Here is a 23,191-nt window from a genome sequence, read left to right on the forward strand (position 1 = left end):
GAGAGTCGCTTCTGCCTTGGTGCCAATGATGGTCGTATGCGTGTTTGGCGCCGTGCAGGTGAGCGCCACAATCAGGACTGCATACGACCGAGGCACACAGGGACAACACCCGGCATCACGGTGTGGGGAGCGATCTCCTACACTGGCCGTACACCTCTGGTGATCGTCGAGGGGACACTGAATAGTGCACGGTACATCCAAACCGTCATCGAATCCATCGTTCTACCATTCCTAGACCGGCAAGGAACTTGCTGTTCCAACAGGACAATGCACGTCCGCATGTATCCCGTGCCACCCAACGTGCTCTAGAAGGTGTAAGTCAACTACCCTGGCCAGCAAGATCTCCGGATCTGTCCCCCATTGAGCTTGTTTGGGATTGGATGAAGCGTCGTCTCACGCGGTCTGCACGTCCAGCACGAACGCTGGTCCAACTGAGGCGCCAGGTGGAAATGGCATGGCAAGCCGTTCCACAGGACTACATCCAGCATCTCTACGATCGTCTCCATGGTAGAATAGCAGCCTGCATTGCTGCGAAAGGTGGATATACACTGTACTAGTGCCGACATTGTGCATGCTCTGTTGCCTGTGTCTATGTGCCTGTGGTTCTGTCAGTGTGATCATGTGATGTAGCTGACCCCAGGAATGTGTCAATAAAGTTTCCCCTTCCTGGGACAATGAATTCACGGTGTTCTTATTTCAATTTCCAGGAGTGTACTTAACTTTCCTTACGAACAGTGTTAGTACTTGACACACTTCTGCCGAATTAGGCTGGCGACCGTTTTCTTTTGCGTAATTGCAGTTTATCTTATTACTAATGAAAACTTCTTTCGATTCCCGTTTGTGTTGCTACTGCTTCCTTCCAATAGTAATATTTTCTAGAGACAAAATCTGTTACACACAGCCACGGTCAAATTAAAGTCCTTTCACAGAAGTAACATTATCTGTGTATTGATAATTTAATATTTTTACTAATCTTTCTGTTGTACCGATCTTTTTTCTCTATGTAACCATTACATTCACCATCCTCTATCATCTGTTTTGCGTATTCTGTTCTTGGTTTGCTGCTAATTCTTTTTCTCCTAACTGCTGTTTGCAGAGCCAAATCAACTGATTCTGGATGCATGACCAGGTGTCCAAATAACCGATACTTTCTTTTAGCAAGGCTATTTCATGGACTCATCTGTTCTATTCCGTAATCTGTCATGTCGTGCTTTATCTGTCGCCTTAAACATTCTTTGACAGCAACACGTTTTAAATCTTCCAGTTTTGTCTTCCGTGGACTTTCCAATGGCGCACACCTGACTTCCGTAAAATACTGTACTGCAGACATATACCTTCAAGAAGTTCGAAATCAATACCTGACGTCAATGGAGCTCTTTCACTTACCAAAGCTTCATTCGCTTATTTCATTGTGCTTTTTATATATTCCATGTTTCGGACCTCCCTGATCTTTAACTTTTATTACTCTCACTTGGGTTTTGTAGATGTTGTTGATTATTCGTCTGCCTCTACTTTTAACCACAATCTTAAAAGGATTGTGAACATCTTATTCAGTTTTATATTGCCAAGGGGGATTCCAGGACAAAAAATCCTAGACAGGTTTTCAGATTTTTATGCAACCTGTATTCCATTGCTAAGTGCGATGTCAGAATGGCTTTTCTGACACATTTACCGTTCCTAAAGCCAAATCGCTCTTCTGCATAGATAAATAAATTGAGACATACCAAAACTGTTACGCGAAAATTGGTGAGATGTCTCCTCTCCTAAGTCTTGAAGAATTCGTAGGGGTGTGCGTTAAATAAAGGAAATCCTTTTGAAAGTGGGAATCTACAAACAGAGACACAGGAAACAGTAGAGTAGCAAACAATATCTGCTTCGGAGGACCAATCCTAAAATCACGTTGATCTAAAAATTCAGATTTTTGTCTACAAGCGTAGTACAGGGTGTTCAAGGGTGAATGTTGAATGTTCAGTGACATGGCAGGAACCATCATTCGAAGCAAAGAGGTCCATTAAACATGGGCTCCCAAATGTATACCTTAAGAGGCATGAGCTACATCTTCACCTTTGACACTGCGAAATAAATCTTTTCTATTGAAAAATCTTTTGTTTTAAATTTTGGGAGGAGGTATTGTGGACCTAACCAAGAAGAAATTGTCTGGTAAATATGGGGACTAAATTTCGCACCTCAAGAGCTGTGAACACGTGTTCAATAGGAGAGATGTGTTTCACAGTAGCGAAGGTATGAGCTTTAGAGCTCATATTTACTAGACTTTTTTGTTTCGTATGATCGTTCTTTTCTTATCACTAAGACCCCATATACAGACAAGATTTCTTGTACATCTGTCAATGGTCGAGATGGCGCTGTGACCAGACACAGGACTCGTATTCCAAAGGATGACAGTTCATAACCTGCTTGGGGCCTGCTTACATTGCAGAGCCGAAACATTATGACCACTGCCACCCCGATATTGCGTATTGACTGGTGGAGTTGTGGCCCCATTGTAAGGTCGTGGAGGCAACCAGCCCACTGGAAAGTCTGTAGGAGGGTCAGTTAGCACGCAGCTGTGCCGGCCGGGGTCCAAAACAGGTTTTTGCCAAAGAAAAGGGATAATGGCTTGCGTGTTCACCTTCAAAGCAAAACCTGCTGTACTGTTTGGGAAAGCCCCAGCATACAAATTTTTTGAGTGACCTAGTGGGCAGTTTCAGATTTCTCACAGGAGTTCTCACAGATGCTATATATTTCCTGATTGGTCGGCTTCAACGCCATTCTCCGGTTTGTAAGACTATCGCTGATTGGCGGACTATTTCTGATACAATGAGCCAGAGGAGTGATGGAAAGACAACGGATGATATACCCTTTCGCTTTTTGATGGGAGAGATGGCGTTCTGGTGACGCTCTTGAAGCAGGAACGCATAGCATGAGCGAGTGTGTTCGTGCGTGTACGCAGAGAATGAGGAACAAAGTCTTTACTCAGTACTGCACTGAGAGAACACCTATGTCGCTAGCGAATCAGAGTGATACTTCTATATTGAGTAGCTCACAATTAAGCGTTTGTTCACTGTGTTGGCCACAACACTTAATGAGTGGTGTGAACACAGACAGAGTATTAGTTTGAGCCTGCGAGCGAACATTGAGTAGCATTACAGTAGACTGGTTATCTGACCGATGTACCACGCCAATAGTTAGATCAGGGGTTGATAAGAGTCCTTGACTTCATCAAGGCGTAGTGAGAGTTTGATTGGTGAAGGTCAATCCAGACAGAAAGAGATAGTTTTGTTATTTTTCAGCGGCGAATGATGTAGGCAGCAGTCATCGCAGCTCACGGTATTGTATGCTACAGCGTAGACGAGACCCATCTTTCCTCCATTAGAAATAACATACTTCATTCACGTCACTCCATTACATTTCTTACATTGTAACCTCGACCGTACTTAGAAAAATTCAGTCTGATAATTATTCAGGTTGAGCAGGCGCGGCTCTTTGCCATTCTGACGTGTAAATAACATTCTTAAAGAAAAGGGATAAAAGAGCTTTCCCACACTTTGTATATAAATTTCATTAACAGGATTCCTATCCATAAGAGGTAACCTCCTATTCCGAAAAGAACCCGGAAATTTGTGTATCAGTTTATAAATAAAAGTTTCACTTGATTTTCTCAGATTTTGCTATTAATAATATTTTCCGTTCATTTAATGTTTTTCTCACATTAACTAGCAATACTCCAGTACCCAAGTATCCCACTATTTACGTAAGAAAATAGAATATTTTTGTGTCTTTACCTTACAGTGGACGACTCCAGAAGATATTTATTGCTGAAAGTTTTTCAGGCATTTCTTTTTGGTACGTTAGGAGTGTCTGTCTGACTTCTGTAGTAGTGTGGGGTGGAAATTGTTTCTTGCAGGAGACAAAGGGTACTTGTCAGATTAATCTCTTGCGCAACTCGTCAAAATAACACCCACACACATACACCGTGACGCCATAAATAAAGTCCATAAACAAACAGAGACTACTGGGGAATCATTGTAAATACGGAACTCCTTTGACATAAAGGAGTTTGACAAAGAACAGGACAGTTATGGTTCGTCTTCTGGGGACAAGAATTTCGGAAACTGCGAGGTTGGGCAGCGTATTCACGCGTTGCGAGCCTCTGTGGAAAGTGAGTGCAGGCGAAATCGCGATTAGGCGAGAGAGTATCAGAAGTCCACGCTTCATTACAAAATGCGGATGTCGGAGGCTTACCCGCCCTATAAAGTAGGACAGGAGGCGCTCTGTGCCAGATCTGAAGGCAGAGTGCGTTACTGATGGAGGCACAAGTGTTTAGGGTCGTGCCGTTCAACGCACGTTATACCGGGTGATCAAAAAGTCAGTATAAATTTGAAAACTTAATAAACCACAGAATAATGTAGATAGAAAGGTAGCAATTGACACACATGCTTGGAATGACATGGGGTTTTATTGGAACAAAAAAAAAAAAGTTCACAACACGTCCGGCAGATGGCGCTGGACAGCAAAACGTCAGTGACTGCGCATGACAATCGTGTATAAAAGGAGCTGTAATGAGAGCAAGAATCAGATGCGCCAGCAGTCGCAGCATGTTGACGTCGCCTGAAAAGCTGCTTTTGGTGAAGCTGTATTATAAGAATGGGAATGTGCTAGTTAAGCGTTACGATCCTATCGCCATAGGAAGGGGATTCGAACGGGTAAAGGTCCGTTGACAAAAGAAGCTGTGGCGAGAATGATTTCGAAGTTCGAAGCTACGGGTTGTTTCAACGATAAACCCCGTAGTGGCCGACCAAGCACAAGGCGTAATGCTGCTGAGACAATTCAAGAAGAAATGGAGGCTGTAGCGGGTTCGTCTATATGCACTCGTGCAGTCGCACGTCGCGCCGGCATTCCATACACTACTCTTTGGTTGGCACTTAGGAGTACCCTCCGATGCTATCCGTACAAAATCCATAGGCATCATGGACTGTTACCTGGTGATTTAGTGAAGCGGAGGGCATTTGCGGTGTGGGCGTTTCAAAAGATTGTGGAAGATGACGATTGGTTGAGTAACGTGTTGTGGAGCGACGAAGCTCATTTCACGCTTCGAGGGTCTGATCAACGCCCACAACTGCAGAATTTGGCCTACCGAAAATGCTAGAACTGTCGTGGAAAGTCCATTGGACGATGGGAAAGTCCCGGTATTGATTAGATTTACCACATCTACCGTTATCGGGCCTTTTTTCTTCGAGGAAATGCGTGGTTCTGGTTTTGTAACTGCTACCGTGACGAGTGAGAGGTACGCCGATGTGTTACAGACTCACATTATCCCCAGCCTGGCTGATAAACATCTGCTGGAACGTACGACGTTTATGCAGGATGGCGCTCCACTCCATATTGCTAGACGCGTGAAAGATCTCTCGCGACGCGCGATCCTATCGTGGTGATCGTGTGCTCAGCCGCCACTTTCGTCATGCTTGGCCTGTTAGGTCCCCAGACCTCAGTCCGGGCGATTATTGGCTTTGGCATTACTTTAAGTTGCAAGTGTATCGTGATCGACCGACATCTCTAGGGATGCTGAAAGACAACATCCGACGCCAATGCCTCACCATAACTCCGGACATGTTTTACAGTGCTGTTCACAACATTATTCCTCGACTACAGCTTTTTTTTTTTTTTTTGAGGAATGATGGTGGACATATTGTACATTTCCTGTAAAGAACATTATCTTTGCTTTGTCTTACTTTGTTATGCTAATTATTGCTATTCTGATCAGATGAAGCGCCATCTGTCGGACATTTTTTGAACTTTTGTATTTTTTATTATTATTTTCTTTTTTGTTCTAATAAAACCCCATGTCATTCCAAGCATGTGTTTCAATTTGTACCTCTCTATCTACATTATTCCGCGATTTATTCAGTTTTCAAATTTATACTGACTTTTTGATCACCCGGTACATGGGGCTCTGCAGCAGACAACGCAGAAAAAACATCCCTATGCCGGCCGTGGTGACCGAGCGGTTCTAGGCGCTTCAGTCTGGAACCGCGTGACCTCTAAGGTCGCAGGTTCGAATCCTGCCTCGGGTATGGATGTGTGTGATGTCCTTAGGTTACTTAGGTTTAAGTAGTTCTAAGTTCTAGGGGACTGATGACCACAGCTCTTAAGTCCCATAGTGCTCAGAGCCATTTTGAAGTATCCCTATGTTGAGTCCCGTCTCTGATGACCCCATTGTCGACGGGACGTTAGACACTAACCTTGTCCCCCTCTTCCAAATTGATCGATACGATATCGTCACTTATGAATGGAGTGGAAACGGGAGCATTGAGACTGGGACGTCTATAACGGAAACATGTCGCCTGGTCGGACGAATCACGTTTCTTGTTACACCATGTTCATCCAAGAGAACCGCTGCTCGAAACATCTTCATCTACACCTACATGACAATTAAGTGCCTGACAGAGCGACTGTCAAACCACCTTCAAGCTACTTATTTACCTTTCCACTCTCGAACAGCGCGCCGGAGGGACGAATACCTAATTCTTTCTGTGCGAGCTCTGATTTCTCTTATTCTATTATGATCATCATTTCTCCCTCGCAATGAAAATAGCCTTTGTTTTAGTGATTGCCAGTCCAATTCGCGTATCATATCAGTGGCACATTCTCCACTATTTCACGATAATACAAAATAAGCTCCCCTTCTTTGAACTTCTTCGATCTCCTCCATCACTCCTATCAGTTAGGATCGCACAACGCGCAGCAATACTCCAGAAGGGAATGAACAAGCGTAGTGTAGACAGCCCCTTTAACAGATGTGTTGCATTTTCTAAGTGTTCTGTCAATAATTCTCAGTCTTTCGTTCGCTATCCTCACAAGTTAAGTTATGTGGTCTTTTCAAGTTAAGCTATTCGTATTTGTAATCCGTAAGTATTTAGCTGAATTCACAGGCTTTACTTTTTTACGACTTATCGCGTGACCGAAAATTAACGGATGCTTTTTCGTAGTCATATAAATGACTTCATACTTTTCTTTGTTTAGAATCAATTACCACTTTTCGCTCCTTACGGATACTGTATCATGTCTAAATCATTTTCCAATTGGTTTTGTTGATGTGATGACTTTTCCAGGCGGCAAATGACAGCATCATCTGCAAACAACCTAAGAGGGCCGCTCAGTCCCCTAATCGTTTACATAAATCAACATCGGCAGAGTGCCTGCAACATTTCCTTGGGGAATGCCAGATATTACTTCTGTTTTACTCAATGACTTTGCGCTGGTTGCTATGAGCTGTGACCTTTCTGACAGGAAAACACTAATCCAGTCTGACAGCCTAGACGATACTCCTAGGCCGGCCGGGGTGGCCGAGCGGTTCTAGGCGCTACAGTCTGGGACCGCGCGTCCGCTTCGGTCGCAGGTTCGAATCCTGCCTCGGGCATGGGTGTGTGTAATGTCCTTAGGTTAGTTAGGTTTAAGTACTTCTAGGGGAGTGATGACCTCAGATGTTAAGTCCCATAGTGCTCAGAGCCAAGATACTCCGCAATTTGGTTAGAAGTCGCTTGTGAGGAACAGTTTCAAAAGCCATCTGGAAATACGAAAATATGGAATCAGTTTGACATCCGCTGTCGGTGCACTCATTACTTCGTACGAATAAAGAGCTGGTTGTGTTTCGCCAGAATCCATGTTGGCTCTTTGTCAAAAACATCGTTTCGTTCAAGGTAATTCATGTTGTTCGGAAGCTATGTATGTTCCAAGATCCTGCTGAAAATTGAAGTTAGTGATACGGGTCTGTAATTCAGTGAATTACTCCCATTTCCATTCTTGAGTACTGGTGTAACCTGTGGTACTTTCCAGTCTTCAGGTACCACTTCATGGACACAGGCCGCTGGGGGCAGTATTATGTTATGGCGGATATTCACTTGGGCTTCATCGGGAATTGTGGTAGTAATCGAATGCCGCACGATACCTGTGGACTACGTGAAAATAACTGCTGATCTCCTGTGTCCCTTCTTGCTTGATTTGTCCCCGACGGCGAAGCCATCTCCCACCAGCATAACAGTCCGTGTCACAAGGCGACAACCGTGCTGCTGTGATTTGAGGAACCCCGCAGTCAACTGACTCTGCTGTCTCGTCCACTACATTCACCTGGTTTGAACATGGTGGAAAACATCGGGGACGCTATCTAGACACAGCTCAACGCCTACAGACCACCGGCCAGCATTTTACGGGAATTGTGTGACCTGTGCGTACACACCACCGGAAACCTGTCAAGGACATGTCAAAACCGTGCCACGTAGGATTGCTGCTGTATTCTGTTCCAAAAGTGGTCCGAGACGCTATTAAGCAGCTGGTGTATATTTTGACTCGTCAACGTAATATCTGTATTTCGTGGTTCCTCTACATCACTTCAAGGTGAAGCTGCGATGACTATTTTGTAAGTCCATGGCAGATTTAATTCCCCATACTTGCCTATTTCCAGCTAATGGGTCGGCCCTAATGACCTTGTCGTCGACGCGACGCTAAACGCTATCCTCACTCCCTTCTTGCTTGTGATCACTCAAATTTAATAAAATCCTCAGTGTATGTAATACATAAGGGCGACACTTCATTAAATACACTACTGGCCATTAAAATTGCTACACCACCAAGATGACGTGTTACAGACACGAAATTCAACCGACAGGAAGAAGATGCTGCGATATGCAAATGACTAGCTTTTCAGAGCATTCACACAAGGTTGGCGCCGGTGGCGACACCTACAACGTGCTGACATGAGGAAAGATTTCAACCGATTTCTCAAACACAAACAGCAGTTGACCGGCGTTGCGTGGTGAAACGTTGTTGTGATGCCTCATGTAAGGAGGAGAAATGCGTACCATCACGTTTCCGACTTTGACAAAGGTCGGATTGTAGCCTATCTCGATTGCGGTTTATCGTATCGCGACATTGCTGATCGCGTTGGTCGAGATCCAATGACTGTTAGCAGAATATCGAATCGGTGGGTTCAGGGGGGTAATACGGAAAGCCGTGCTGGATCCCAACGGCCTTGTATCACTAGCTGTCGAGATGATAGGCATCTTATCCGCATGGCTGTAACGGATCGTGCATCCACGTCTCGATCCCTGAGTCAACAGATGGGGAAGATTGCAAGACAACAACCATCTGCACGAACAGTTCGACGACGTTTGCAGCAGCATGGACTATCAGCTCGGAGACCATGGCTGCGGTTACCCTTGACGATGCAACATAGACAGGAGCGCCTGTGATGGTCTACTCAACGACGAACCTGGGATCACGAATGGCAAAACGTCATTTTTTCGAATGAATCCAGGTTCTGTTTACAGCATCATGATGTTTGCATCCGTGTTTGGCGACATCGCAGTGAACGCACATTGGAAGCGTGTATACGTCATCGCCATACTGGCGTATCACCCGGCGTGATGGTATGGGTTGCCACTGGTTACAAGTCTCGGTCACCTATTGTTCGCATTGACGGCTCTTTGAACAGTGGACGCTACATTTCAGATGTGTTACGACCCGTGGCTCTACCCTTCATTCGATCCCTGCGAAACCCTACATTTCAGCAGGATAATGCATGACTGCATGTTGCAGATCCTGTACGGATACAGAAAATGTTCGACTGCTGCCCTGGCCAGCACATTCTCCAGACCTCTTACCAATTGAAAACGTCTGGTCAATAGTGGCCAAGCAACTGGCTCCTCACTTCTCTTGATAAACTGTGGTATCGTGTTTAAGCTGCATGGGCCGCTGTACCTGTACACGCCATCCAATCTCTGTTTGACTCAATGCCCAGGCGTATCAAGGCCGTTATTATGGCCAGAGGTGGTTGTTATGGGTACTGATTTTTCAGGATCTATGCACCCAAATTGCTTGAAAATGTAATCACATGTCAGTTTAAATGTAATATATTTGTCCAATGAATACACGTTTATCATCTGCATTTCTTCTTGGTGTAGCAATTTTAATGGCCAGTAGTGCAGTCATGTATTCCGTACCTAACTTTATGAGGTGTTGCTTTGTTGGGTCCGAAATAATGTTGTCGGTCTACAACAATGAAACAGGACAGGTGGTCGACTAGAGACGTTTACGGCAAGACACCGCATAATCGCTTTGACCTTAGAGCCTACTAGTGTGTCGCGCCATAGCGCAAGCCATGGCTTTCGAGTTTCAGTGAATTCCGAATTGCTGTTAGGTTCGCCCGGCCCTTAAGACAACAGATGGAAATAGAATTTGGAGCAACGGTGGGAAGCGGCCGCAGCCGACACGCACCAGTGCAACGAGTGTCGCTGGAGGCTCCGGCCGCTTCTAATTCCGTCGCTGGTGCGAACATCGCTTTGTGAGCCCGCGGCCGGTATTTCTGGTCTGGCCACGCGCCACCGCGATACAATGACGGCTGCCGCTTCCTGCCGGAAATGGCCGGCCGCTATGCGCCCGGTGGCTGCCCTGACGTCTTCAGCAAAACTTTCCACTACACGTCGTTACTCTTACACCGTACAAATGTCTGTCACAACACATTCGGAGCAATTACGTTGTTACTACCACGACGCACTGTGAAAGAAATCTAATAATCTGTCATGATAACGTAGTAGTGTATGAGACGTCATGATCAACAAGAGATTACGCGCTTGGAGGCAGCCTAGATCCGAAAAAGCTGTCCTGGTGCTCATCAACGTAATGAAATTTTCAACCTGCAACGAAGCGAGCGTTGTGCATAAGCCATGTCTCCGCAGATCCTTTCTTGCAGGAACGCTCCATATTTAGCAATTATATACAACCACTCGCTCACAGAAAGATCGTGACTAAAGACTGGAAAATTACTCAAGTCACACCAATATCAAAAAGGAAAGAAGGAGTAATCCGCCTAATTATAGGTCTGTATCACTAACGTCGACTTGCAGTAGGGTTTTGGAACATATACTGTATTCGAATATTATGAAGTACCTCGAAGAAAACGATTTATTGACACATAGTCAACACGCTTCCAGAAAATATCGTTCTTGTGAAACGCAACTAGCTCTTTACACTCATGAAGTAATCAGTGCTATCGACAAGGGATGTCAAATTGATTCCATATTGTTAGATTTCCAGAAGGCTTTCGACACCGTTCCTCACAAGGGCCTTCTAACCAAACTGCGTGCCATCGAGTATCGCCTCAGTTGTGCGACTTGCTTCATTATTTCCTGTCAGAAAGGTCACAGTTCGTAGTAATAGATGGAAAGTCATCGAGTAAAACAGAAGTAATATACGGCGTTCGCCAAGGAAGTGTTATAGGCCCTCTACTGTTCCTGATCTATGTTAACGACATAGGAGACAGTCTCAGTAGCGGTCTTAGATTGTTTGCAGATGATGCTGTAATTTACCGTCTTGTAAAGTCATCAGATGATCAAAACGACTTGCAAAATGATTTAGATAAGATATATGTATGGTGCGAAATGTGGCAATCGACCCTAAATAAGGAAAAGTGTGAAGTTATTCACATGAATACTAAAAGAAATCAGCCAAATTTCGATCACGTGGTAAGTCATACTAATCTGAAGGCTGTAAATTCAACTAAATATTTAGGGATTACAATTACAAATAACCTAAATTGGTATGATCACATAGATGAAATTGTGGGTAGAGCAAAGCAAACACTGCGATTCACTGGCAGAACACTTAGAAGGTGCAACAGGTTCAAAAATGGTTCAAATGGCTCTGAGCACTATGGGACTCAAGTGCTGTGGTCATTAGTCCCCTAGAACTGAGAACTACTTAAACCTACCTAACCTAAGGACATCACACACATCCATGCCTGAGGCAGGATTCGAACCTGCGACCGTAGCAGTCGCACGATTCCGGAAGGTGCAACAGGTCTACTAAAGAGACTGCTTACAGCACGCTTGTCCGCCCTGTTCTGGAGTATTGCTGTGCGATGTGGGATCCGCGTCAGGTGAGGCTCACGGATTGACATCGAAAAAGTACAATTAAGGGCAGCTCGTTTTGAATTATCGCGAAATAGGGGAGGTAGTGTCACAGACATGATACGTGAATTCGAGTGGCAATCATTAAAACAAAGACTTTTTCGTTGCGACGGGATCTTCTCATGAAATTTCAGTCACCAGTTTTCTCCTCCGATTGTGAAAACATTCCGTTGGAACCCACCTACGTAGGGAGAAATGACCGTCACGATAAAATAAATCAGGGCTCGTACACAAAAATTTAAGTGCTCGTTTTCCCGCATGCCGTTCGAGAGGGGAACAGTAGAGAGACAGCTTGACGGTAGTTCATTGAACCCTCTGCCAGGCACTTTATTGTGTATAGCAGAGTAATCACGTAGATGTAGCGCTAGTCTTGCAAGTTTCGCCGGATAACTTCTATGAAGTTTGGAGGGTAGGGAATGAGGTATCGGTGGAAGCAAAGCAGTGAGAATAGGCCGTGAGACTGTACTTGGGTAGCTCGGTGGACAGAGCACTTGCCTGTAAAAGGAAAGGATCGCTAGTTCGAGTCTCGGTCATGCACAGTTTCAGTTCGCCAGGAAGTCCATAACCGTATCTTCAAAGCCGTGGGAAAAATATTTTAATTTAATTTTGGACGTTATTCAGTTAACCACACATGTTGTATAGGGGACAGATCTGGCAATGTTTCTCACCAATGGATTAAATCAACATCACGCACACTGTGCGTGGAAAATCGTTGTGGTGTGATGAATCAACGTATACAATGTGGCTATCCGATGGCAACGTGTGGGCATGGCGAGTGCCCAGTGAACGCATTCGGGAGGACGACGGTTCAATCCCGCGTCCGGCCATCCTGATTTAGGTTTTCCGTGATTTCCCTAAATCACTCCAGGCAAATGCCGGGATGGTTCCTTTCAAAGGGCACGGCCGACTCCCTTCCCCGTCCTTCCCTAATCCGATGAGACCGATGACCTCGTTGTCTGGTCTCCTTCCCCGAAACAACCAACTAACCAACCAACCAACCCAGTGAACGTCATCTACCAGTGTGTGTAGTACCAACAGTAAAATTCGGAGGCGGCGGTGTTATGGTGTGGTCCTGTTTTTCATGGAGGGGGCTTGCACTACTTTTACGTGGCACTATCACAGCACAGGCCTACATTGATGTTTTAAGCACCTTCTTGCTTCCCACTGTTGAAGAGCTGCTCGGGGATGGCGACTGCATCTTTGAGCACGTGTTCATAATCCACTGCCTGTGGCGGAGTAGTTACAGGACAATAACATTCTTGTAATGGACTGGCCTGCACAGAGTCCTGAGTCAAATCCTATAGAACATCTTTGGGACGTTTTGGAACGCCGACCGTGCCAGGCCTCACCGACCGACTTAGATCTCTCTCCTCAGCGCAGCTCTCCGTGAAGAATGGGCTGCCATTCCCCAAGAAACCGTCCAGCACCTGATTGAACGTATGCCTGCGAGAGTGGAAGCTGTCATGAAGGTTAAGGTTGGGGCAACACCAAACTAAATTCCAGCGGTTACCGATGGAGGGCGCCACGAACTTGTAAGTCATTTTCAACCAGGTGTCCGAATACTTTTGATCACATAGTGTATCTTTTATTATGATGACGATGATAGAAGTCTCCGATACTGACGACCGAAATGTCGCGGCTCATTGACCACCGTATGCTAGTTTGAGTCGTTCTAATAATGGCTAACGATAGCCGACACTAGTCAACAGTACAAAATATTTTCTGTAATTACATCAAAGATAATATTAAGTATACAATATTGTAAAGGCACACTCTATGCGGGTTCTGAGTAGTGGTTTGCTATGTTAAAGGTGACGAAGGCTGAACACCGAGGACAGTACTCACCGATACGCAGAGTGTGCGCCACGTGGTACTTGGCTGCACAGTAGCGCTCAGGTCCGGGAAGAAGCAGTAACACCAGAAGCAGTGGCTGGAACATCACAGCCCCACGACACCTCACCTGCAAAAGTCCCGAAATAAGGTCACAGTCTATAATGGAGAGGGAGAGCTATGACAGTCTCCATTTATTGGGATATACTAGAAGGGAAATGCGAGAATGGGATAGAAGAAGTCGGTTTTTGCCCTTGGAAGGAAAATCAATTGGCTGGCACTTTTTTTTGAAAAACATGGACAGCCCTGCTTCTACTTCGCTCATTATGAATGAAAGCGAGAAGGGGCGTATTCTGGAGGAACTGTTTTCAAATCCCTGTCCCACCATCTACACTACTGGCTATTAAAATTGCTACACCAAGAAGAAATGCAGATGATAAACGGGTATTAATTGGACCAATATGTTATACTAGAACCGACATGTGATTACATTTTCACGCAATTTGGGTGCATAGATCCTGAGAAATCAGTACCCAGAACAACCACCTCTGGCCGTATAACGGCCTTGATACACCTGGGCATTCAGTCAAACAGAGCTTGGATGGCGTGTACAGGTACCACACAGTACCACAGTTCATCAATGGTAGTGACTGGCGTATTGTCACGAGCCAGTTGCTCGGCCACCATTGACCAGACGTTTTCAGTTGGTGATAGACCTGGAGAATGTGCTGGCCAGGGCAGCAGTGAAACATTTTCTATATCCAGAAAGGCCCACACAGGACCTGCAACATGCGGTCGTGCATTATCCTGCTGAAATGTAGGGTTTCGCAGGGATCGAATGAAGGGTAGAGCCACGGGTCGTAACACATCTGAAATGTAAAGTCCACTGTCCAAAGTGCCGTCAATGCTTACAAGAGGTGACCGACAATTGTAACCAATGGCACCCCATACCATCACGCCGGGTGATACGCCAGTATGGCGATGACAAATACACGCTTCCAATGTGCGTTCACCGCTATGTCGCCAAACACGGATGCGACCCTCATGATGCTGTAAACAGGACCTGGATTCATCCGAAGAAATGATGTTTTGCCATTCGTGCACCAAGGTTCATCGTTGAGTACCTGTCATAAGATGCCTGTCATCTCGACTGCTAGTGGTACGAGGCTGTTGGGATCCAGCACGGCGTTCCGTATTACCCTCCTGAACCCACCGATTCCATATATTGCAAATAGTCATTGGATCTCGACCAACACGAGCTGTAATGTCGCAATACGATAAGCCGCAATTGCGATTGGTTGCAATCCGACCTTTATCAAAGTCGGAAACGTGACGGTACGCATTTCTCCTCCTTACACGAGGCATCACAACGTTTCATCAGGCAACGCCGGTCAACTGCTGTTTGTGTATGAGAAATCGGTTGGAAACTTTCCTCATGTCAGCACGTTGTAGGTGTCGCCACCGGTGCCAACTTTGTGTGAATGCTCCAAAAAATAGTCATTTGCATATTACAACACCTTCTTTCTGTAGGCTAAATTTCGCGTCTGTAGCACGTCATCTTCGTTGTGTAGCAAGTTTAATGGCCAGTTGTGTAGATTTACGTTTCCTTGAATTAATTAGGGCGAGTGGTTTCTTTGAGAAAGATTACGGCCGTTTACACATATCCTGGTCGACCTTTAGGTTTACGATGCCCCAATTCCAGCGCTTGAGCTTCGAAATCTTCCATGAAGAGGTTGTCGTCCACTGGACTAAGGGGACTACCTATAGCGTCGCTTACGGCTATTCGTTGAACTTACAATTCCACGTGAAAAAACTCGTGATGAGACAATCATGAAAGAGCGCTTGGTGATGTCTTGTGGGAAAATGGAACAGATATATGGTTCAAATGGCTCAAAGCACTATGGGACTTAACTTCTGAGGTCATCGGTCCCCTAGAACTTAGCACTACGTAAACCTAACTAACCTAAGAACATCACACACATCCATGCCCTAGGCAGGATTCGAACCTGCGACCGTAGCGGTCGTGCGGTTCCAAACTGTAGCGCCTAGAACCGCTTAGCCACTCCGACCGGCGAGCAAATATAATCCAGAGAATCACGGACTGGCACTTTGGTAAACAAAGAAACAACATCATAGCTGACAAGTATGTCGTTTGGTTCAAGTTTTAATTTTTTTTCAGCTTCGCAGTGAAATGTCCTGAGTCCTTCATGTATGTGTCAGTTTTTCCCATGTGCGACTGGAGCAGAGAGGTCGAGTGTTTCGCCAGTTTATACGTCGGTAAGCTTGAAGCTCTTAATGGAATATTATTCTTATGCACCTTTGGTAATCCATACATCCAAAGTGGTAGAGCTTCTGTGTTCCGCAGGTTCCTCTGAATATCCACGGAGAGAGATGACGCCTTGAGTAACCGATTCGTATTCAGTGTGATCCGCTGCGTCGGATCTGCGCTTAGTATTGAGTGGCTCGTCAGATCTCAGAGGTCCCAGATATTCTGCTCATAATCTTCGGTTTTCATTACGACTATCGCATTTCCTTTATCAGCAGGTAGTACGAATACTCTTGTCGGCGTCAAGACTGTCGGTAGTCTGATACTCTTCTTTCTTCAGCTTGCAGGCTGGTGGTTTCGCTCGGTGCACGGTCATGGCGGTTCCAATGCGTGTTTCCTCAGTTCTTTCACAAGTGGCCGCTTATGATGTCCTCCATAGGTATAGTTTTCAGGGTGATAGCGATATTCCCTCCTTTTTGGACAGCCTGTTACTCTTTGGTCAACTGTCGTTCATTGAGGTTGACCACTATGCGCGACATGTCTGAAATGGCCTTGTCAATCTGCTTCCTGCATCTTGTAAACTTTCTTCTGTCGCTCGGTGCAGCAGTGGAGTTCGTTCTGTATACTCCTCTGAATGATGCTGTCGATCTTGTCACAGTCGTCTCAATGCATGTTGCCACTTAATTAATAGCAAATGTCAAAACCTTCTTCATCTGTTTTTGTCAAGCATCTCCGTGTTGCAAGAATTCGCTCACGAAGCAAGCTCGTTTTATTATACGATAGGTACGATGTGCTTGGGCGGTCGTGACTAGGCTCTTACATTTCAAGAATTTTGATGTGACCCCTTGATATCGGCACCGCGAGAGAAAGGCGAGAGAGGACATTGCGCTATCTTCGTCCCTTTTTGTTCAAGGTTTCGTTACAATCTGCAAATCTACTCCCCTTAGAGGCGTATTACAATATCGTTAAGGTTTTCGTGGCCGCTTGTTGACAAACTGCCTATTGGCCTCTGTCTCGGGTTCTTCGACCAACGTTTGTTTGATGGTTTTTCTAACGTTCCACCAGCACGAGTGGCTGGCATTGTCAAAGCTTCACCAACTACTAGAGATTGCCTGGGGTCGAGCTCGCGACTGCAGGTTTTATGTACCTGGCGCGCCAACGTCCGAGGAGTTTTTCGTGGTCATTACCATTGCGATTCTCTCCTTGCTACATGCAACGGTAGTTCGTCGCAGTACGGGAATCCAGAACAATCTGCAAACCTACTCTCCCCGTATAGGCGTAGTACAATTGTTAAGGTTTTCTTGGTTGCTTATTGACACACCGCCTATTGGCTTTCTTCTTCCTGCTTAAGCTGTTGTCATGTCTGTTTATTTCTATAACTTCTGTGGACAAGCGGGTATAATATCTCTGCTTTGCAGCAAGAACTTCGGTGTCGTCGAATTTTAGTGTCGTCGGTCACACACAGCGCGTGCTCCGAACGGCCGATTTCTCCACCTTCCCCAACATGTACTGCCATCTGTGTTCAGTGATCCTAGTGTTGACTAATCGTCCAGTCATTCCAACACGGACTTTTCCATATGCACATGGTATGCGATATATTTCCCACATTGCATTCTCCTTTCCTGATCTGAAACACTCTTTGACGTTCATTGTCAGTTTGTCTTTACGCCGTGTCTATCCGTCACTCTGGGAATGTAAGACGGAAAGGCCATACTCGACATTTTTTTTTCTATGTGTCACTCCCCAGAGTGTTTGTTATGCTTCATTTGTAACTGGCGGAGCAGCCATTGCTCCACAGAACGCTTTCCAGGTGCTGCATCTCGCGTCTGAGTTGCTGCGGCTCATACATCCGTCTTGCTTGTTAAACTCACATGAAGTGTACTACAAGCTTTGATATGCAAATGATTGGCATTTTAGTACATCTATACAAAGTGCAAGGGTTGAGAAAAAATACAGAAACATATCCAGAAACGGATGCTTGAATTTGGTTCAAATGGCTCTGAGCACTATGAGACTTAACATCTCAGGTCATCAGTCTCCTAGAACTTAGAACTACTTAAACCTAACTAACCTAAGGACATCACACACATCCATGCCCGAGGCAGGATTCGAACCTGCGACCGTAGCTGTCGCACGGTGCCAGACTGTAGCGCCTAGAACCGCTCGGCCACCAACGGCTAGCTGGATGCTTGAATTGTAAGTAGGCTGTTTAGGTTTTTATGTTGGTAACACCACGTAGCGCTCTGCATGAAAATCACTGACTGTGCTGTGTGCAGTCTGTGGCTGGTTGGCAGTGTTGCAATATTCGCTATTGTAGCGTTGTGCAGTTGGAGGTGAGCCGCCAGCAGTGGTGGATGTGGGGAGAGAGATGCCAGAATTTTGAGAGCGGACGATCTGGACGTGTGTCCGTCAGAAAAAGGAAATTTGTAAGACTGAATGTCATAACACTATTAAGGTAAATACAGTGTTTGTTCTCTAACAAAATCTTCCATTTGCTAACTATGCCTATCAGTAGTTAGTGCTCTTTTATTTAGCTGGCAGAATTGGCGCTCTCTGTATTGCTGTAGTTCGAGTAACGAAGATTTTCGTGAGGTAAGTGATTCATGAAAGGCATAGGTTATTTGGTAGTCAGGGCCAGTCTTTTGTAGGGATTATTGAAAGTCAGATTGCTTTGCGCTAAAAATATTGTGTGTCAGTTTAGTGTTGATCAGAATAAGTAAAGGGAGAAATGTCTGAGTAAGTTCAGCTATTTGAAAATCAAATAACGTAGACATTTACCAGCACAGTCATTTATAATTTTCCAGAGGGGACGTTTCAGAACATAAATGCAAATCCTATCCAAGATGCTTTGCTGTATTTCTCCATAAATGTCACCTGTGCAATGTCCTCAGTACATTACGGTAAAACTCGTGGTCAGAACAGTGTTCTGTGTAATTGTGAGTGCATTATGTCGGAACTAAGTGAATTCGAACGTGGGTAAATTGTTGGTGCTCGTATTGGCGTTGCTTCCGTAAATAAGGCAGCCGAAGCGTTTCAAGCGGCGTAAGGTCGAAGATTTATACCGCATACAGGAAACTCGGAAAAACGTCATCTGCTAAGTCACAAGGTGGACGAAAGTGGGTGTTAAGTGATTGTGACAGACGGTCATTGTGACCAAAACTAAGGGGACGACGACTGAAAAAGTCTCTGCAGAACAAAATATCGCACTCGCGGATCTTCACAGTACCAAAACAGCAGGAAAGGAGCTTCAAAACCAGGGACATGTAGGGCGAGCTTGTACACCCAAAACCGCTCATCAGCTATCCAAATGCCCATTTTGGGAAACTTTGCTGAGTGGACTATGGAGTAATGGAAGAAAGTCATTTAGTTGGATAAGTCTTGTTCAAGCTGCTTCCAATCTATGGCCGAGTTCACGGCCCAAGAGTGAAACATGGCGGTGGTTTGGTTCTAAATGCTTCAAATGGCTCGGAGCACTATGAGACTTAATATCTGAGGTCATCTGTTCCCTAGAACTTTGAACTACTTAAACCTAACTAACCCAAGGACATCATCCACATCTATGCCCGAGGCAAGATTCGAACCTGCGACCATGGCTGGTAGTTTGGTGATGGATTTGGACAGGCACATCGTGGTACTGGGAGAGCCCCATGAGTGCTCTGCAGTCACACTACTGCCATATGACTATGTTGGCTGATCGTGTCCATCCCGTGGTACAAGGTTTATTTGCCAATAGTGATGTGTTCCAAGCTGAGAGAGCCCCTGTTCACACTGCTTGCGTCTTCCAGGACTGGTTCCGCGAGCGCGGCGATGAATCGCCGCATCTCACCTGCCCATGACAGTCACCAGATCTCAGTATTATTGAGCCTTTGTGGTCTCCTTTGGAGAGAAGGCTCCTTGATCGCTGCACACCTCCATCATCGTTACCCGTACTTGCCACTGTTTCACAGGATTAATGGTATAAGATTCCCTTAAAGACCATTCAGGATCTGTACTTACCCAGTACGAGACGACTAGAAGCTGCTTTGAATGGCAACGGTTTTCATACACCGTATTAAGCGTGGTTATGTGTTATACTGTTTCCATATATGTGTCCATCCCTTGTATGCAGAAGTACAGGAACGCCAACACGTTTTGTATAAAGGAAAACTTTACATATTCGTTTTTCATCCATAAATCGCAGTTGAATGTTGCTTTTATAGGAGAACATAATCTTACATCTACTGTAAGAAGGCGAAACATCTCGTAGTACGTATCGGAATTCGAGAGCGGCGTGATCCTGGGCTATTGAGATAACCTTTTATGGTTCTGCGATATTGCTGGTCACGTTGATCGGGACCCCAAGAGTGTCACGCAAATAAGATATTGATTGGTTATGGATCTCTACATTCCACGCTCCTAGTGCCCGAGATGACAGACATGTTGCTGGATCAGCGATGCGGGATCGTTCAGCCACTTAATGTTAAAGTTGAGTCAGAGAAGAGGCTTGCTTGCAGCAAGATATGTGTCTACACTCACAGTGCGACGAGAGCTGGAGCACCACAGACTGTCAGCATCGTGTCCGTGTGTGGAGGCTCCGGAGAGAACAGACGTTGCCGGATTGCATTAATCAATCTCATTCGGTCCCAGCATCTAGAGCACTGATTCTCAAACTTTTTTCCTTTGGGCCTCCCCTTCAAGAGGAAAAATAGTGTCAGCCCCCTCCCCCAACCTATATGATTCATCGAAATAGTCATCTTTTAAATATTTTCTTTACCTTATTCTCGGTTTCGTAAAATTCAATTTAGAACCATTCTACGCAACAGAAACCAAAAATACACGAACTTTTAAAACGAAAATGAGTAAGAAATTACCTATTACATTTTCATTTATCAAAAATTATTAAGTGAACAGTACTTATATTTCAGCAAACAAGAATTACAAGAGCATTATAATTTTAAATTAAGAAGTTCAATTCGATGGATGAGATTGCTTTTGAGAAGACAGTTTCTTAAGGCGTGATGTAATAGCAGAAATAGCCACTCCAAAATCGTTACATACATTTAGCTTTGAACGGTTGTAGTTGCCAAAGCTGAAAAGCTAGTTTCACACAAGTACCTTGCTGGAAAATAAATCAGGATCTTCGTTGCATTTTGGCCCAGTTTTGGCAATTCCTTGCTAATATGTACCCAAAACTCCAACAACATTTCATTAAATTTACTTTTCAGTGAAGTGTCACAAGTGAGATCAGTAAGTTGTTCTTGCTTTTTTATATTTAGACGTGAGAAGCCAGGGACATTTTTGAATGGATTTTTAATCCAGCTAAACGTATAAAAATCGTCGCTGAAATACTTTTCGTACTGAACTTCTAGTGTAGCAAGACGAGGAAGAGGACCGTGTTTTATCTCCATTGGAAGTATGGGATTATCTGTGCCCTCTAACAGTGACACTAGAGCAGGGAACATATCAAGCACGTCACTTTCCATTCGGATTTGCCACAGCTTTAATTTATCAATGAATGTCTTCACTTTTCCATTACAGAATACAACAGCTGTCTGATTAATTGATTAATTTGAAGTGAAGTGAGACGAATATTTAGCTTCTCAAAAAAAAAAAAAAAAAAAAAAAAAAAAAAAACGATCAGGTAAGCAATTTTCAATAGAAAATATCAGTTGCTGAAACAGTCTTCCAGAGAGTCTTTTCTCCTTTAAGAAGCAGAATGCCTCATTTTTAGTATTTAACCCCTTGAAAGCCATCGAGTATTACAAAAAAAAGAGTAGTTCAGCGTGTTCAGAACCCGTTTCTTTTCCGTAGCACTTTAAAAAGTCTTGAATCTATAGATTTTTCTTTAATAATGTTAACTGTTTCTATAAACGTTAGTAGCTCTTCATGAATGGGCGAGCTAGGGGACTAAGTTGTTCAGCGGTCAGAGCAACCGTGCAGGGAATCATTACTGTATCAAGGCTGAAGCTTCAACTTCCCCTCGCCATCCACCATGAATTCCACACACCAAGCGAGCTCCATCTGTACATAATCCAATGTTCCATGATATCCCGGTTTGGTCGAAAAATGTGTTAATCGTGTTAAATAGGCTTTAAGGAATAGCTGTTCTCAGTATTGGCGCACAGAAAAGCAATTTCTCTCGAATGTTAAAATTATCAACGAAACTAACACAAAAAATCACATGAGCACTTTGATGAATATCAGTCGCTTCGACCACTTGTGCTGCTACGGTCGCAGGTTCGAATCTTGCCTCGGGCAAGGTTTTGTGTGATGTCCTTAGGTTAGTTAGGTTTAAGTAGTTCTAAGTCTAGGGGACTGATGACCTCAGATGTTAAGTCACACAGCGCTTAGAGCCATTTGAACCATTTTCGACCAACTTAATGCAAAACACTTGTTACGCAATTTATTGACTAACTGCTCTAGTGAATCGTCAGAAATGTCTGAAATTGTTCTATGTGCTCTGTCGTTAGCGAAAGGATTACTTTTATACATTGTTGATACTACATCAATCCCTGGTGGTAAAATTAGAGTTTCTGCAACAGTGTGTGGTTTCTTGCTTTTAGTACTCCTAAGCGAATGGTGTACGATTCCCTTGAAATCTGGTAAAAGGTTAAAAGAGTCTTGGAAGCCACATTCGTCGTTTTCGCTAACTTGTTCTGGATAGACTGCAGAAAAAATTAGTTTCTTAACAAAAAATTATTTCGGTTTTCTCGTTAATACAGGATATCTGGTTTCAAGATGTCCCTTTAACTTGTTTCGCATCAGGCTATCAGCAGCTAAAATGGTTAAACAAATTACAGACTGCGGAAATTCTTCACCATTGACTAGCCGACCTCTGTGGCCGAGCGGTTCTAGGCCTTTCAGTTCGGAACCACGCTGCTGCTGCGGTCGCAGGTTCGAATCCTGCCTCGGGCATGGATGTGTGTGATGTCCTTAGGTTAGTTAGGTTTACGTAGTTCTAAGTTCTAGGGGACTGATGACCACAGATGTTACGTCCCACAGCGCTTACAGCCATTTGAACCATTGACCGTACTTTTCGTGAAGCCGAGCGTTAAATCTTATCATACCTTCTCATTTTCGCCTTCGGAGTATCTCCCTCCTCTCCGCCGACTAATAAACCACTGGCATATTCTAACCAGGAACTGCTTCATGCTGC

At 44.7% G+C, this 23,191-nt stretch overlaps 1 protein-coding gene across 1 annotated transcript in view; it reads right to left on the bottom strand.

Moving 5' to 3' along the window:
- LOC126324320 (glutamate receptor ionotropic, kainate 2-like) overlaps window positions 1-23,191 on the bottom strand; it is a 187,764-nt gene that overhangs the window by 146,623 nt on the left and 17,950 nt on the right. The window contains exon 2 of the mRNA XM_049994949.1: window positions 13,806-13,920. Coding sequence (XP_049850906.1) covers window positions 13,806-13,899 — 94 coding nt within the window. The 5' untranslated portion in view covers window positions 13,900-13,920. The remainder of the gene's footprint in view (window positions 1-13,805; window positions 13,921-23,191) is intronic.

The sequence above is a fragment of the Schistocerca gregaria genome, chromosome 2 (genome assembly GCF_023897955.1).
Source record: "Schistocerca gregaria isolate iqSchGreg1 chromosome 2, iqSchGreg1.2, whole genome shotgun sequence".
Lineage (NCBI taxonomy): Eukaryota > Metazoa > Arthropoda > Insecta > Orthoptera > Acrididae > Schistocerca > Schistocerca gregaria.